At 41.8% G+C, this 19,213-nt stretch overlaps 2 protein-coding genes across 2 annotated transcripts; both read right to left on the reverse strand.

Moving 5' to 3' along the window:
* Positions 1-2,921: 2,921 nt before the first annotated feature.
* Positions 2,922-3,587, reverse strand: LOC146885509 (uncharacterized). The gene is made up of 2 exons (XM_085674961.1): positions 3,333-3,587; positions 2,922-3,128 (listed from the first exon to the last, which is right to left on the reverse strand). The coding sequence occupies exons 1-2, from the start codon at positions 3,585-3,587 to the stop codon at positions 2,922-2,924; spliced, it is 462 nt and encodes a 153-aa protein (XP_085531087.1).
* A 54-nt stretch (positions 3,588-3,641) lies between these two features.
* On the reverse strand, positions 3,642-4,136 carry LOC146885510 (uncharacterized). The gene is made up of 2 exons (XM_085674962.1): positions 3,835-4,136; positions 3,642-3,735 (listed from the first exon to the last, which is right to left on the reverse strand). Exons 1-2 carry the CDS (start codon positions 4,134-4,136, stop codon positions 3,642-3,644), a joined length of 396 nt encoding a protein of 131 aa, XP_085531088.1.
* Positions 4,137-19,213: the final 15,077 nt, after the last annotated feature.

Consider the following 19,213-nt stretch of genomic DNA (forward strand, 5'->3'; position numbering starts at 1 on the left):
ATAAATCACAACGACAACAACATTCAGGACTGAATTCACCCATTCCCAGCTTCAACGACTCCCTCAACCCACACGTCCTCCACCACCTCAACTTTCGCCAACAATGGAATAAAAGCAATCGAAAACGAAAATGGGGTTTCACTTATAGGAGAAAGGAATGACCTTCAGCGGAAGAGGAAGAAGTTCATAGAGAAATGAAGTGGAAGCGACTTAACTGCAATGTCAAGGGAGTTTTTCTGGCAAACAACGTAATTGCTCTACACTTCACTTCTGTAACTGCTTCAAACCACCAATCACGCTTTCGTTCAGACAGCACCGTTACGTGGCTTTTTTGAAAAAAGAAATTAAAATCTCTCACTACCACGTCAGGTAGTGAGAGAAGTTGTGAAAAGTTGGTTGTTAAAATATCATTACTGTTCAAATAAATAAATGTTGCATGCTTTCGATTTATGTTTTCTACTGTAAACCATCTCATATGTACCATTCAAATAAAATAAATATTGTATTATTTTAATTTATATTATTAGAGTAATTCATTATAGAGAAATTTGATGGCAAATGCAAGATTTCATGCGTATTTTACAATACATGTTAATTGAAAATTTAATCTAAATCTTAGTATGGCTAAATTGTTAAAGTTAATAGAATTGGACTATGATACTTAATCAATAATAAATGCCTTAAAGGCTCCCACTACCCGCATTTATTAATTAATTATTTATTTAATTTTTTAATTTTCTCGGGTCTTACACCGTCTCTCACCAATCTCACTTTCTCAGTGGTCTGGTCCAACAACTCTGGTCCTACCAACACTACCTCCCCATCTTGATACCAACAAAAAGGCGTCCAACCTTTTCTGCCATAAAGAGCCTCATATGGCGCCATGCCAATGCTCGTGCGAAAACTGTTGTTGTAGGTGAACTCTATCAAAGGTAGGACTTCATCCCAAGCGCCCAGATGATCTAGTACACATGTCCTCAACAAATCCTCGAGCGACTGAATTGTTCTCTCTGATTGACCGTCGATTTGGGGATGATAAGCTGAACTCATGGTCAGTTTGCTCCCCAAAGCACTTTGCAAGGTCTGCTAGAACCTGGAAGTAAACCACAGATCCCTATTTATATCAATACTTGACTGTACTCCATGCAACCTCACTATCTCCTTAATGTACGACTGAGCCAATTGGCCATGGACATCCTCAAGTTCATCGCTAAGAAAAGAGCACTCTTGGTCAGTCGGTCCACTATAACCCAGATGGTGTCATGCCCCCTAAAAGTTCGTGGCAAATGGGTCACAAAATCCATGAAGATGCTATTCCATTTCCACACTGGTATTTCCAGGGGCTGTAGAATCCCATCAGGTCTCTGATGCTGCACCTTTGCCTTCTAACAAGTCAGACATGCAGATAGGAACTGTGCCACATCCTTCTTCATCCCTTGCCACCAGAAAGTTTCCTTGAGATCCTAATACATCTTAGTCATGCCGGGATGCAAGCTAAGATGACTCTTATGCCCTTCCTCAATCAACTTCTTCACCTCAACATCATCTAGTATGCACACCCTGCACTGGAACCTCAATATGCCATCATTTCCCAACGAAAATTCTCTCGCTTCATCTGACCCAAGCTGTTCTCTCACCCTGCTCAACGAAGTCACTAGATATAGTCAGAGTACTACACCTAATGAACTCAGATCCTAACTCCACATGCAACTTCATGTCCCTGAATTTCTCTAACAGTTCCACCTCCTTGATCATGAGGTGTGCAGTATGTATAGTCTTCCTACTCAAGGCATCTGCTACCACGTTTGCCTTCCCCGGATGATATAGCAACTCAAAGTCATAGTCTTTCAAGAATTCCATCCATCTCCTCTGTCTCATGTTCAACTCCTTCTGATCAAACAAATACTTGAGACTTTTGTGATCACTCAACACACGAAACTGAGTACCATAAAGATAGTGCCTCCAAATCTTCAGGGCGAACACAATAGCCGCCAACTCGAGGTCATGAGTGGGGTAGTTTCTCTCATGCACCTTAAGTTGCCTTGAAGCATAGGCCACCACCTTCTTTTCTTGCATCAACACACAACCTAGCCCTAAGTGAGAAACATCACAATATACTTCAAAAGGTTTCCCAACATCTGGAATGACCAATATGGGAGCACTAGTCAACCTGCGCTTCAGCTCCTGGAAGCTTTCCTCGCACTTATCTGTCCAAGTGAAAGGTTGGTCCTTCCGGGTAAGTTGTGTCAGAGGTGCCACTATCTTGGAGAATCCTTCTATGAATCTCCTATAGTAGCCAGCTAACCCCACAAAGCTCCTAATCTTCGTCGCTGACTTGGGACTTTCCCACTTAACAACTGCATCAACCTTTACTGGATCTACAATAATGCCTTGTGCAGATATCACATGGCCTAAGAATTGCACTTCATCCATCCATAATTCACACTTGGATAACTTAGCGTACAATTGTTTCTCCCTCAAAACACTAAGTACTAACCTCAGGTGTTATGAATGTCGTCTATGAAGACTACGACAAACGTATCCAAGAAGGGTATGAAAATTATGTCCATGTAGTCCATGAACACCGTCGGAGCATTGGTCATACCAAAAGGCATAACCACATACTCGTAGTGTCCATACCGGGACCTGAAGGTTGTCTTCTGCACATCATCAGCCTTCACTAATATTTGATGATATCCCGACCGAAAATCAATCTTCGAGAATACTGATGATCCATGCAACTGATCCATCAAGTCAACTATCCTCGAAAGGGGATTCTTGTTCTTCATGGTCATCTTGTTCAGCTGCCGGTAGTCCACACACAGACGTGAACTCCCATCCTTTTTCTTCACCAACAGCACTGGTGCTCCGTAAGGCCAAGTGTTGGGTCGTATGAACTACTTTCCCAACAACTCCTCTATCTACTTCTTGAGTTCCATAAACTCTACCAGAGCAATACGGTATGGAGCCATACGGTATGGAGCGATCGACACTGGCCCAGTTCCAGGTACCAAGTCAATCGAGAACTCCACTTCTCTACTGGGAGGCAACAATGATACTTCCTCCGAGAATATGTCCTCAAACTCATGCACCACAGGTATAGCTGATGTCTCTCCCTCTTTTTTTACCTTCAAGTGGGTGAAGATCATGAAACACTAAGCACTGTCTTGTAGTTCCTTCATAACCCCGTGTGAAATCAACAACTCAGGCTCCTCTGAGTCGTGAAACAACAACTTCTTCCCTCGGCAGTCTATGAGAATGCGGTTGGCAGAGTGCCAATCCATCCCCAAGATCATCTCCAATTCTTATAGAGGTAGGCATATCAGATTCACCTTGTATCTGCGTCCTTCTACCTCCACAGAATACCTAGTGCAGAAGGACGACGTTCTGACCAAACCCGATGCCGGAGTAGATACCACAAGTTCACACTGCAGCCCACACACCGGCAGACCCAACTTTTTCATACATGCATCTGACACAAATGAGTGTGTCATTGTAGAATCATACAGCACACACAAAGATTCACCAACAATCATGCAACGACCCATAACAAGTTTACTTGCGCCTGCAGCCTCTGCTCCGGTCATGATGTATACTCTACTCGCCGCTTGGGGTCTGTTGCCTCGATTCCTCTGTTGGTGCTAGGAAGGAGTCTGTACTAGAGGGCGTGTCACTGCCTTAGCAAGAGTGGGGTAGTTTTTCCCAAAGTGGCCCTCCTTGCCACAGTTGTTGCACCTGCGATAACCCTCCATGTGTGGGCAAACGTTTCTCAGATGCGGGCCTCCACATATGAAGCACTATACTCGGCCTGTTTGTGAAGGGAAACTCCTAGACCCTTCGAACTGATGGTGGGGTCTATCATATGGTCTCCTCTGCTCCTCGTGCCTCGGTTTGGACCTAAAGGGTCCACCGACTTTCTGATGCTGTGGGCGCTGACCCTCTACTTCCTGCTTCATCTTCTCCATTACCCTGGCCTTTTCCACCAGAGCAGCAAAATCCTTGATGGACAATGGGACTACCATCAAGCGAATGTCACCACGAAGACCATTTTCAAACTTCATGCATCGCCACTCCTCGTCAAGTGGCATGGTGTAGAAACGGCTAAGGTGCTTGAATTTCTCAGCATACTCTGCCATTGTCTTCCCTCCCTGAGTCAACTAAAGGAATTCCACCTCCTTGGCATACCGAATGATGTCTGGGAAATATTCAGAGAGGAAGTTCTCCCTGAATACCTCCCAAGTCACAGGCTCATCTCTCTCCTCCATGATGGACTTGGTGCTAATCCACCCATGCTCTGCCTCTCCTATGAGCATATATATAGCAAAAGCTAGCCTGTTCTCCGTAGGGCACATTTTTGAATCAAAGATTCTCTCGAGGTCCTTTAACCACTAGTCAGCAGCATCAAGACTCGTCTTGCCATTGAACTTTACTGGATGGTGCTTTAGGAAGTCCTCTAGGCTCCACTCCCTAACTATAGGTCGTGGCTCAGGACCAAAGGTAGGAGCAACCATTTTGTTCTCCTCCAGCTGGCGGATGGCCTCCATATGTTGTCGGTGGGCATCCTCGGCAGCTACCCTAGCAACCTTCATCTGGTGCATTACTAGTTGTTACTGCTCAAGCGATGCTGCTTGTCGTTGCATTGATGCTTCATGTTGTTGCATCATTGTCGTACTCTATTGGGTCATCGCTGCCACCATAGCTTCTATTGCTCTGGCGATATCTGGTACATCGCCTTGAGAGGATTGCGGAGTCCTAGAGGAGGTGCCATAGTTCACTAGCACAAAGGAAAACCATTGGTTAGGCTTGATAAGGCATGAATTTAACTAAAGACACCCAGAAAGACAGAGAGAAAGCTAAGCGGACATCCAAGTCCACGGACCTAAGGAATGACCGCTCTGATACCATAAATGTAACACCCTCTTTAATTAATAAAGCTAATTAAAGGAAGCGTCACGCAGAATAATATAGAAACACGGTACATGAGTTTAAACCTTACTCCTTATAATCATCCAAAGGAAGTTCAAACATAAAAGGGCACACCACAATGCCAAACAAGTACAATGATAAAACAACAGTATTTAGAAATAAAGCAAAAGAGACAACAAAACACGTGGGTCAGGGCCCTAAAAGAGAGCCTAAACTAACAGAATCCACCCCAAACAGGCTATGTAGCAGAACCATCGCCTCCTTGTTGACCACGGGTGTTCCTCGCATCTGCTCACATTAACAAGTTGATGATCATTGCAAAAAGAGACAACCACACAACAGAACACACAACAAATAACAGAAAGGTAAGCTAGAGCCAAAAAATAGTTTTGTCATGCAATCAGATATACTTTCACAGTCAATTATACATACATCATCCCAACATGTTATGACCTTCCAAATAATACACTAAGACTCGACACGACTCATCTGGATACATATAATTTAGTCAAATTCAATGGATGCTTGCACTTGTAGTGGATTATCCTGCTCACCCTCAAGCTGCTCACCCATGAGCTAAGTGTTACGAGTGTTACAATGTCTCAATCTCCCACACACAAGGTTAGCGCTTAATGAGTTTCAGGCCTCCTGCTACTCTCACCACAAGAGTCAGTCTGCTCTATGTGAGACTAACTGATTCCTCAAAGCGTCAGGATGCAACCTTATCTTGAATCCTTACTAAATTATAAAGATGGGGCACCACCATGAACTCCCACTAACAGGGGTCATGGAATTACGTCCCGACCACTGAAGCACTACCATGAGGTCTCTCACCTAGAGGTCCATGGAATTACATACTAACCACATACCCATCATATTCAAACAGCCAAAAATATATATCATGCATAGAAATCTCATGCCAACCTCTGTAACCAATTCTCATTCATATCACATGTGGAATCCATACCAACTTATTCTTCCCAATCCATGAATATAGAATTTCCTCTCATACCAATACCGTGCCACTTTAATACCAACCATTTCATTTAAATCACATGCCAAGATCATACCAAACCCAACATTCACAACCCATGTACCACATCACTCATACATCATAATCCATCTCATGCTTTTATCATAACAATAATATTGAAGCATGTGTCAACCATCAAAGAATAGAGAAACAACCGAAATAGCCAAGTCTTTTCGCCTAGCCCCTCACTCAAGCTGAAGGGTCTCGCTCAAGCGAGCTCCCTTCACCTAGGCGAGAGCTCGACATACAGGAACAAAGGCTTATGCGCATTCTCGCTTAGGTGAGACTCCCCTTGCTTGGGCGAGACGCTCGCTCGCTCAAAACAAAGTTGGTCGCCTGAGTGACAACTCACGAGAAATAACCTGGCGAGCCCCTATTAATCTCGCCAATGCTCACCATTGTTCTCTCGTGCAACAGTCACCCAAACACACCCAAGCAGTTCAAACAGGCATTCCCAACAACTCATAATCACACACAATCCATTCAATCACGAAATTAACGGAAAAGCAGTAGGTTTCACGGAATGTACAAAAGGATCTAGCTTCCCTTACTTGGAAAGGGGTTAGCAGAGGACTTCTAAACCAAAACTAGCGAGCACAACAGCTCCAAGGTTAGCTTAGTGAACTAGAGATTAGTGAAACAGAGGGGAAATTGGATTAATAGGGGAAACTTCAGTTGAAACCAAGACAACAGAGCTAGAATAGGGGAAAAACAGTTGGGAGGTTAACTTACGTGGAACAATGGAGTCCTTCTAGCTCAACGTAAAAGTGGAAGCAAAACCCTAACAGAGGTTCGTAGTTGCTTAAGAGAGAAGTAGGGAGTTCTGTTTTTTCTGAAATGAGATAGATTGAGTGGGTTTAGGTCATATTAGGGTGTTTGGCTCCCTATGGGCCAGCCCTAGGCCCAACTCACATGGGGCAGCCCTTTTAGTTTAAGGCAGAATAAAATATAGGGCCTTACATATACCCGAACCAGTATAAATTGTTGTGTGAATTTCTTCTTTCTTTTACCTTTTTTATTTTACGTTTATGGTAATGCACTTAATTAATAAAACAAAATAAAAAGGATATTTTTTTAAGTATAGACATTAAGAAAAATTGTTTTAAAGCATCAATTCAACCCCCTTCTTGATGTCATTTGTCTAACAAAACTACCTCCTTTGAACCTAAAAGGCAAACCAGAATCAGAAAGGACCAAGTTCATTCTTGGAATTAATATTTTATACCAATATGTTTTTCCTCTAAGTACTGTATCATATATAACATTTCTTCCAAAATGGTTGACTTGTACCATTAAACAAACCATTTGTTTGATTAATATTTCTTAATAGCATTATAGGTAAAATCACTTTGACATTAAGTTTATGATTGGGAATCCCTAATAATATCATTTAAAAACTTTAGTGTAAATCATTCAGCCTGAATTTGTTGATTTTCATCAGATTGACAAGGTGTGTAAATCATACAACTCACAGTTCCCAATTCATACACAATAAAGCAACATCTTATTTCCATCTCAACCTCATACTGTAACCATGGCATCATCCCTCAACCCTTCTAGTAAAGCATTTAGATCAGACAAGCAAGCAACACATCAGTGAATCACTCAACAATACTACCAAAACCTGCCCCCAGTCTCGCTCAGGCTAAAAGGTCTCGCTCAGGCGAGGGAGATCCTCTCGCTCAAGCGAGCCCCTTCTTGCCTAGGCGAGGGCTCGAGGAGTGGGACAACAACTTATGCGATCTCTCGCTCAGGCGAGTCCCTTCTCGCCTAAGCGAGATCACCCTCACTCAAAAATGCTAACTGGTCGCCTGAGTGTCAATTCAAGAAGAAGATCCTGGGCGAGCCTCTGTTAGTCTTGCCTAGGCGAGACACGCTCGGTTGGGCGAGAAAGACAGTGCTCACCACTGTTCTTGCGTGCAGCAGGCAAGCATTCAGACCAAACAATGTTCAAATAGGTTTCCAATCAATTAGAATCATCAATCAAGTCATGCCATCATGAAACAGATTCAAAGCAAGTAACAAAGCGAAATAGAACAGCGAACCCTAGCTTCCCTTACCTGGAAAGGGGTTATACGAGACTTCGACACTGAACCACGGAGCACAGCAGCTCTAGAACCAGACCTGCAAAAGTGAGCCGAACCAAGGTGAAGCTGAACGCGAATCTGAGCATACTTCGAAACCCTAGTAAAGGTTTTTTGGAGAGAAAATGGGTAAGTTAGAGCATTGATTTTTCAGAATGACTTGCAATTGAGGGACCTTGGCTGCTTTAGGGGCCTTGGCACCCTTTGGGCCAACCCTTTAGGCCCAACAGTGAGGCAACCCTTAACATTAGGGCACTCAATAAAAGTGGGCCTTACATTCTCCCCAACAACACAAATTTTCGTCCTCGAAAATTCACCGATGGGATAGGAAGAAAACTATGTTTTCTTCATTCCCTCCGACAACCACTGCCCCGACATGACATGTTTGATGACTCCAACACCTATAGCCACTGGAAACTTTGCCTTTGTGCTATGCGATATGTGTTCAACATTGTAGATTGGTTTAGTCACTACACTCAAACTAACTTCCAACTTGCAACCTTAACACTAGATTGCTCGTTCATACCTGCCCAACTAACTTGTATTTGATATACTGACTCATCCACCATATGCTCTCCACTACCCCTCATATCACTGTAGGTGTCAAACTAAAGCATGTTCGTCATGTGTTCCCGACACCTTGTTCACTCTTTTATGCATTACTCCACTGACTTGATCGCGATTGAGTTCTAGCCTACTGCCTCACCATTAACACTCTTGGCCACTTTTATGTATAACGACACTCATAACCTCTTGCCTCCTTTACTGGCTTCCACCAATGGTAGTAAGGTCCACAATCAAGTCATTCCATTTCCAAATTAAGTTTTCATCTGTTACAACCACCAAATTCATTTTGGCATCTCATCTTCATTTTACTAACTTGTAACCATCATTCCCCAAAAGCCATAGAACCATGTTTTCCTTGACTTGAAATTTCTAGTGTGATATATACCTATCAACTCTAAGATACTTCTCAAACTAAGATTTTTCTGAATTGCTTTTTCTCCAACCTTGTTGAAAGACTCACTAGTTCTAGTCAGATGACTAGACTAATGAAATATCCTCACCCATTCTCTTCCTAACCCAAACACTTATGTTTCTCAACAAACTCTCACTCTTACCCCGTCAAATCGTGGATCTTGAATTCCCTTCTCCGACTGAACATCTACTCTTGCTTTCTCACTTCCAAGTTGGCACCCTAATTTAAAATCATAATTCAAACCATCTCCTACTTCTCTTGTATAACTTTCTCTGAGTAACCCCATAATTCCAACTTTAAATGATCACTGAACATCCTTACTTGATACTCATAAGAATGACACTTTCGCTGTTTATGAAGAACTGGGTGTCGTAGTAATTATTAAGTCATGTGTAAGATAGTTCTTTCCACACACCTCTCACCCTTCATAGGTATCACTTCCCACCATCCCACTGCGCTACTCTGATCACACACACAAGTCACTCATTCGTTCACTCAAAACGATGTTCCTCCCACGTCTGCCGTGACAAGGAAACAATCATCATTGAGAAACCTTCCTTCAAAACCTCTACGGAACTTGCAAAACTCTTTGGACTCACCTTTTTATAGTCTTAACGTCCTATTTTCTCAACATCGTATCCACCCCTTTCTAAACCACATATCCTACTAGACACTACAACCTTTGTCAATCCCTTTTCTTGCCCATTCCAAAGACTTTGTTCGCACTTGGAAACTCGCCGCTAAACCTTGACGGTACAACTAACATGTTTAAGATTGCCTTACCTTCATCATGTTTCCACTCTTTACAACCATAGGCCCACAAAGCCAATCCTCTCTTATCCAACGCTTTCCCTTGAACAATTTATTCCACCACTACCTTTCCTCTAATGTCCACCAAACTTGCAGTCATCCTTGTAATTATAATTAGTATAAGCCACTACTTCTCTAACATCTCCTCCACTTCCGTATTTACTTCAAATTCACAGTAGTAACCATTTCATTAGGAACTATTGTCACATGTTCTTCCTCAAACACCAACGCAGAAATGAACTCCACCACACCAAGATCAAAACTCTAGTACTTGTTTCAGAACACGTTTATAATCCTTTTACCATTTAGATCCCTTTCGTCTATTATTCACTGCCTTCGTCAGATGTTTTTGATTCACATGAAGCGCTGCCCCCATTATTTAGCTTGATTCATACTTCATACACAACCATTGGCTCATCTCTTTTTAATCTAAGAACACAATCTCATTGGTTGTCCCATCTCATCGGAGCGAGATTGAGAAAACAACTGATTCACCCTTAAGACTATGTTCCAACCTTGCAAGGGAATAATTCGAATTGGGTTTGAATTTAAATACTTTGATCACTATGAAGACACCACACACTCGAGCGAGTCTCCACTTGGTCGCAATTGTAGCAAAAACCATCATCTCACTCGCAACCCCTTTTTAAAGTCAACCATGACTCCTTTACCATACTGGTGACACCAAGGAGTAGATGATCCCATGAAATTCGACCCTCAGTCCAAGCATTACTTTGTAAGGTGCATCTCTGGAGGAGATTTTCCGTGCTAACCACTTTAGCATCAACCATTGTAGACGCCATGTCAACTACTCAAAACTTTTCTTTCCACTCCCTCCATCATTGTGCTCCGACATCAGTTGGGTTGTCCTTCCATACGAGAATAACCTTTAAAGGTGTGTCCCTCCTTTTGGTACATGAAATCTTCCACTTATACCCAAGATCAAATGTCCTATTCATGAGAACTACTTTTCCTTGAAGCATCCCACTATCAGTTTGAAAAGACTCATCCTCACCTGCTGACTATTAATCCTAGTATGAATTCCTTATACCACTTCTTCCCTAACCATAAATTGTTCTTTCCCCTACTTAGGAACGTCATCTTTCCTAACTGATCAGTGAACCCTTCTCCATCTCAGCCTCTCACTAGAGGTTTGCCATCTTTTTGCACTTCACGATCTCCTCCTTTCTTAGCTTTCTAGTTGCCAAGCAACCTCTCCAATTTTTGCGATCTAAAATTTGCCAATTGTTCCTCTTCCACTACTCCAAGAAGCATTAGGTGTGACCATATGACTATATCCAATGACACATCTCCTAACACTGTATGCATTTTCCATGACTCTGAACTTCAACATTGTCGGAATGTAGAATCAATTTGACTTTCCCCAAATGATGTGGCACTTGCATGCACTGCTACCTTTCAGTGTTCTAAATCTTTGAATTCAACATCTTTTAAAAAACATGTAGTATTTGTTTTCGAGAGTCTATCCTTAAAGTTCCCTCTTGACCAAACGTTATTTTGTGAACTCTAGCATCTTCTCCGGTTTAGTAACCCAAAACTTAGCTTTCCTTGCTCAATTATATACACCATACATTAACTTCCTATCTCTAAGGCAAGACGTTGTCTCAGAGACCCCATCCAACACTTGTAAAGGTGAGCAGACCAAGTTGACATTCAATCTGCTTTCCCTTATCTCCGTAGACACTAGCCACAAAGCACAAAGGCGCAACAAGGCAAACTACTTCATACAAAGCAACACTCTACCACTTACAAACAATCAACCCTTTTGTCTGTCACCCTTCTTTCCCCAAACCATTAGAATTAAGAAAGGAAAACAACCTTTAATCTAGTCATGAGTGTGCACCCTCATTACTTTATCAAGGCATTTTCTGTTCTTAAAACATTTGATTTCACTGACAAACTCGACTAGACATGACTACTTACGCCTATAAGGCATGACAAACCCACAACCTCAGGTCATCCTAAGGATGAACTGCTCTGATACCATTAATGTAACATCCCATTTTAAATAGATAATTCCAATTTAATAAAACGCCACATATATAAATATCCAAAGAGTACAGAAATTGGTATATGAAGGTACACAGTACCCCAAACCTATTCATAACAAAGCAAAGAGGCACCACACTGCTTATCATCAATACAATAGTTAAAAAATAGCACAAGTTTTTGTCCAAAATAAGAGAAATTCGAACTAAATAAACTTCTTCAGTCGCGGGCCCCATAGTGAGCTCAATACTCGTCCATAACCATCAAGTTGCAGCATCTCTACTGTCATTACCACTGTCAGGGGTTCTCGCATCTGCTCACATCAATAAAATTGATGATCATCACAATGGAGAAAGCCACACACAACATACAAGCAAGCGAAAGGGTAAGCTAGTGTAACAAATCCTTATATTATAACACTCAGCAAGTAAGTTCAAAACCAAACATAATTAACAGATATCCACACATGATATACCCAAACCACTTAAGGCTTTTAGACTTGACTTTCCGGATACGTACGATGAGGTACCACCACCAAACTATGGAATTACGTCCTAGCAGTGAGGCATCACCACGAGGCCTTCGCGAAATTACATCCTTACATGAGGCACCACCACGAGACCTCCGTGCAATTACGTCCTGGCCTTAAGGCACCACCACGATACCCCCCGTGGCATTACGTCCTTATGTTGAGGCACCACCATGAACCCTTACCCCGAGGTTCATGGAATTAAGACCATTAGATGAGGCACCACCAGGGACTCCCAATAGGAAGGCCCATGGGATTACGTCCATTAGGTGAGGCACCACCATGAACTCTCACTATGAGAGTCATGGAATTACGTCCTTCTCAGACTTTGTATATGTGTCACCGACCAATAAGAGAGTTCCTATAAATACTAATATCATGTTGACATGCATATGTATACAAACAACCCATCATACAACTCATAGTTCCCAATTCATACACAATAAAGCAACATCTTATTTCCATCTCAACCTCATACTGTAACAAGGACATCATCCCTCAACCCTTCTAGTAAAGCATTTAGATCAAACAAGCAAGCAACACATCAGTGAATCACTCAACAATACTACCAACACCTGCCCCCAGTCTCACTCAGGCTAAAAGGTCTCACTCAGGCGAGGGAGATCCTCTCACTCAGGCGAGCCTCTTCTCGCCTAGGCGAGGGCTCGAGGAGTGGGACAACAGCTAGCAGAGGTTTTGTGGAGAGAAAATGGGTAAGTTAGAGCATTGATTTTTCAGAATGACTTGCAATTGAGGGACCTTGGCTGCTTTAGGGGCCTTGGCACCCTATGGGCCAGCCCTTTAGGCCCAACAGTGAGGCATCCCTTAACATTAGGGCACTCAATAAAAATTGACCTTACAATGTTTCAAATGTCAACGGCTAATAAAGAAAGTATAGTTATAGGTTATCTTCATAAGTCATATAAAATATGGTGATACACATTAATCATAAGCACACCAGATAGCATAGCAGTAAAAATTCACAATAATAACCATTATAATGTCAACATGGCATTTTTCTTACTTTATCATTACACTCCTACCCTCAAATATCCTAATATTTAATATTTAATTAATAACATGAAAATAGAGAGCAATGTTTTTTTCTGCATCACACAGACATAAGATGTTAGTATAGAACATAACAATACATTTGATTGATTAATTACCTTTGGACCATGAACCTGATTTGAATATCAAATATTACAAATGTATAGGATTACAAACAATAGATACACCATATTGAATGCCTTAAACGATTGTGAAGCAGAAGTGAAAGAATCATTCAGATATTAGACAAAATAAAAATAAAAATACACACAATTTTAGTTTGATATTCAAATTCAGATGTTATAGAGAAAGAACATCACACAGAAAAAAATGAACATCCCAAATGTAAATATGAACTCCAAAATTGGCAGAAACCGAAGAAAAATCCCAACTTTTAAGATTTGAATAGAATTCTCAGACCTCAATAAAGAGTAAACATATAATATATATATATATATATATATATATATATATATACTAAAGTAAAATGAAAAAATCTTATAATAACTTATATCTCTATGACGAAGAACATGGTGCTTTGAACACTTAAAAAAACATGAAAAAACCTTAGAAAAAAATTACCGTAAAAACAAAAAAAAAATTAAACCTTGAACACTTGAAACAAAAGTACGATTGAAGAAATGTATTATCTTTCTTCAAAGGCTGCAAAAACAATAGAAAGATTATAAAATACAACAAAATAAGTAAGATCTGAAGAAGTAAAATTAAAAAACGCATAAATCGGATGGTCTTGAAGTAAAAATGAAACGCATATACAAACTTGATCTTTTAGATAAATGGTCTTAAATTGTCCTCTAATATTTTGTAACTTGGCCATTGATTTTGTGCTTAAGAGGAGAATATGAACTCCAAAATTTGAAAAAAAAAAGTGAATCAAAATCCCAACTTTAATCACCTCAAGAAATGAAACCAAATGAGAAATTAAATGTATTGTATTTAAGATTTGAATAGACTTCTCAATTGTAACGTCCCATTTGATTATTAAACGAAATTAAAGAAAACGTCATGCAATGATAGTATAGTAGCGTAGTCTTGGGGTCTGTAACACAACCCCTACAACCTGGCACACCACAATGTCAATAGAAACCAGATACAAGTCTAACAAAGAATGAAGAGTAGAAATACAAAAAACGATACATGGGCCATAGCCCTAAAGAAAACACGAAGAAAACTCCAGCCCAGATGGCTAAGCAGCGGAATCACCATTCCTTTGTTGACCACGAGAACCTCACCCATCTGCTCCCATCAATTAAATTGATGATCATCGCAAGAAAGAACAGCCACATACAATACAACCATACAGCAAAACGGGTAAGCTAGAGCCAATAACATATTCATCATACCGTCAATTATATTTTCACCATTCAATATTCATACCACAACCAAGCATGTTACGACCTTGCAACCAATACACTACGACATGACTCGACTCATCCGGATACGTATAACTTAGTCAGATTCAGCGGATGCTTGCACTTGTGGTGGATACCTCTGCTCAACCCCGAGCTGCTCACCCCCGAGCTATGTGTTACAAGTGTTACGATGAATAAAATTTCCCTCACCACAAGGTTAGCCCTTAATGAATTTCAGGCCTCCTACTACTCTCACCACAGGAGTCAGTCCGCTCTAAGTGAGACTAACTGGCTCCTTAGAGTGTCAGGATGCAACCTTAACTTGAATCCTTACCTAGTTATACAGATGGGGCACCACCATGGACACCCACTAACAGGGGCCATGGAAATACATCCCGACCACTGAAGCGCGACCCTGAAAGTCTCACCTAGAGACCCCAAGGAATTATGCACTGACACGGACCAGCATACATAAACAGCCAAGAATTTATACATACGTCGCACATGACATTTCAAACCAAAGCCCATAACAAGATTCCATTTCTCGTATGTTGAATCATTGCCAACTCGTTATTCCCAATCATGAGTGGAGCATTTCTCCTCATAACATAACCATGCCACTGGTTTACCAACCATCAAGATTTATTGTTACTCATACCAAACTTGTCACTCCAATTTCATGAATCATCTCACACAATTATCATGTTCCCGTCACGTCAAAACTCATAACTCAAAACTCATACACCACACCATTTATACATGCAATCCAGTTCATAAATTTAAAGGTAAAACTCATACAAGCATGTTGTTCACTTCTTAAAATCCAAGAAACATCAAGACCAACCCATTCCTCACCCAGCACCTCGCTCAGGCAGAAAGGTCTCGCCCAGGCGAGGAGGACCCTCGCTCAAGCGAGCTCCCTTCGTCTAGGCGAGAGCTCGACTTCCAGCATGAGAACCCTGCGCGCGTTCTCGCTTAGGCAAGACCCTCCTCGCTTAAGCGAGACGTTCGCTCGCCCAAAACGTACAGTGGGTCGCTTGGGCGACCCTTCGCGAGGAAATACCTAGGCGAGCCCCTGTAACTCTCGCCTAGGCGAGACAAGTTCGCCTAGGCGAGTCTATCAGACTCCGCCATTGTTCCTCTCTGCCATCAGCACAGTTTCATACCCAAGCAACAAATCAACTCACACCATACACTCATAGTCACATATAAGCACGAAAATCACAGAATAACATCAAAGCAACCATTTTTGTACCGAACAATAGGGTTCTAGCTTCCCTTATCGGGAATAAGCTAGAAAAAGACCCGACACGAGCTTGACTCTAAACAGCGAAACGCAGTCCTCAAGAGGCGACTCCAAGAGGTAGGACGGGAAACGGCTTCGAACTGGCGTGCTCGCGATGGTCCCCAAACCCTAGCAGAGGTAGAAGACGGCTGCGGCTCTAATGCAAGGATGACAATTTTTCTAAAAATGTGAGAAATGTTTGGTTTAGGGCAGACCTAGTGACTTTATTTGTTGGGCTGGCCTTAGGCCCACTCACAAGGACAGCCCACTAACTTTAGGGCAGAAAAAGATAAAAGATTTTTAATGGGCCTTACATTCCCTCCAACAACAAAAATTTTTGTCCTCGAAAATAAAGACTCACCAGTTAAACAGATGTGGATGTGATTTTCTCATGTCCTCCTCCAACTCCCAAGTCGAGTCATCCGTCCTCCGATCCCAGATGACTTTGGCAAGACTGACGATCTTTCCTCGACGTTCCTCAACCTTTCTATCCTCAAGAGCGATGGGTGGTACTTCCACGGTGAGGTCTTCCCTGATCTGTATATCCTCAGCTTCCAACACGTGGGCCGAATCAAATACATACTTCCTTAGTTGTGACACATGAAATACCGGATGAAGGTTTGCCAACTACGGGGGTAAAGCTATCTCATACGGACCAAGGAATTTAGGAGAAAGTTTCCTTGAGCGGAGAGCCCTTCCCACACCGGTGGTTTGGGTCACACTCAAGAACACATGATCGCCAGCTGCGAACTTCAAGGGCCTCCTCCTACGGTCTGCATAGGCCTTTTGCCTACTCTGAGAAGCCTGCATCCTATCTCTCACCATCCTCACCTTCTCGGTGGTCTGCTCTAACAACTCGGGTCCAACAAACACCACTTCCCCATCCTGATACCAGCAAAGAGGAGTCCTACACCTCCTGCCATAGAGAGCCTCGTATGGCGCCATGCCAATGCTCGCATGAAAGTTGTTGTTGTTGGTAAACTCGATCAAGGTCAACACCTCATCCCAAAATACATGTCCGTAGTAAGTCCTCAAGTGACTGAATGGTCCTTTCTGATTGACCATCCGTTTGGGGGTGATAAGCTGAACTCATGGTGAGCTTGCTACCCATCGCACCTGCTACCCATCGCACCATGTAGCGTCTGCCAAAACCGAGATGTGAACCGTGGGTCTCTATCGGAAACTATGCTCGAAGGCACTCCATGAAGCCTTACTATCTCTTTAATGTACAGCTAGGCCAACTTGGCCATTGACATCCTCAAGTTCATCGCCAAAAAGTGAGCACTCTTGGTCAATCGATCTACTATCACCCAGATGGTGTCATGTCCTCTAAAAGTCCGCGGAAGATGAGTCACAAAGTCCATGGACATGCTGTCCCATTTCCACACGGGTATCTCCAACGACTATAGAATCTCACCGGGTCTCTGATGTTCCACCTTCACCTTCTGACACGTTAAACATACTGATACAAACTGGGCCACATCTTTCTTCATCCCCTGCCACCAGAAGGTTTCCTTGAGATCCTGGTACATTTTAGTCATGCCCGGATGCAGACTAAGACGACCCTTATGTCCTTCCTCAAGAATTAACCGTTTTACCTCCGCATCATCGGGTATACATACTCTGCCCCGAAACCTTAGTATGCCATCATCACTCAAGGCAAAGTCTCTAGCTTCCTCTGATCCAAGCTGTTCTGTAACCCTGTTCAGACTGGCATCCAACAACTGCCTCTCCTTGATCGAGTCCAAGAAGTCACTAGATATAGTAAGGGTGCTATACCTAATGGACTCGGATCCCAACTCCACCTGTATCCTCCTGTCTCTGAAATTCTCTAGTAGTTCTACCTCTTTTATCATGAGATGTGCCGTATGTACCGTCTTCCTACTCAGAGCATCTGCCACCACATTTGCCTTCCCCGGGTGATATAGGAGCTCGAAGTCATAGTCCTTTAGGAATGCCATCCACCTCCTCTTCCTCATGTTCAGCTCCTTCTGATCAAACAAGTACTTTAAACTCTTGTGATCACTGAACACCCGAAACTGAGCACCATACAGATAGTGCCTCTAGATCTTCAAGGCAAACACTATCGCTGCCAACTCTAGATCATGAGTGGGGTAATTATGCTCATGTACCTTTGTAGATATGACAATGGCGAACACTTTTTCTTACCATCTTATATTATGCGTACTCAAGGGTCTAGAAAGCAACAAGATGTAGTGAAAAGTATAAATGCAGCGCAAATGCAAAAGTTTTTTTAGGTAGTGTATGTAAAATGCAAGTCTTGTTTATTTTGGTTCAATGAAAGTGTGTGATAGTGTTGTGTAAAAATATGTCTTTTCAAAGATTCGATGCATTGCATGCATTACCAAACCAGTGTTTATGAACAGTTTCAATTTTTGTAGTCTTTTATGTTTTCAGATTCACTGAATTGTATCTCTAACTGCTAAAGGCCTTGGATATTCTTGGAAACACCAAATAACGAGTAAATAAAAGAGTGCTTGGAGTGTTTAACTTTTAACTTTTAAATGATGAATGATTATCTAAATTTTAACTAGACTTGTATATCTTGTTATAGTAGACAACACCAAAGACATGATTGGATTATGTAGCCCTCAAGTAGAAGCTGACACACATTAATTAGAAGCAACACTATTAGGACTCCTTCCTATAGGGACATATTCAGCTAGATCCAAGGATGTAGTTAATACTTCCTTAGCACTAAACATGAGGTTAACATTTCAAAATTGCTTTTCTATGTGACTTTATCCAATGATCCAAGATTGCATTGGTCACTTTATGCATTGTCACTACATTAAATAACCAAAACTTAAGCTATCCTATGTCTCTGTGCAACTCCCAATGTTGTTTATGGGACTTGTTTCAAACAATTTTGTCAACAATGTGCCTCGTGAATTAACAACCCAACAAACTAATAACAAAAAGTTTCAACACACCTACTAATACCTAACATTGATAGTAGAGAACTCAAAACAACACATTCTAATAAAAATATCATTCATAAATGTCTATAAAAATTATCTAACTATCAATACAAACTCCAAAAACTAACCTTCATTGTCGTGTCATAGGGTTCACCTCCAAACCAAAACCCCCCTCTGCTACCTAAGAGATTA

Source organism: Vigna unguiculata, chromosome 6 (assembly GCF_037176805.1).
Source record: "Vigna unguiculata cultivar grain cowpea cultivar isolate G323 ecotype 2 chromosome 6, ASM3717680v1, whole genome shotgun sequence".
Taxonomy (NCBI): domain Eukaryota; kingdom Viridiplantae; phylum Streptophyta; class Magnoliopsida; order Fabales; family Fabaceae; genus Vigna; species Vigna unguiculata.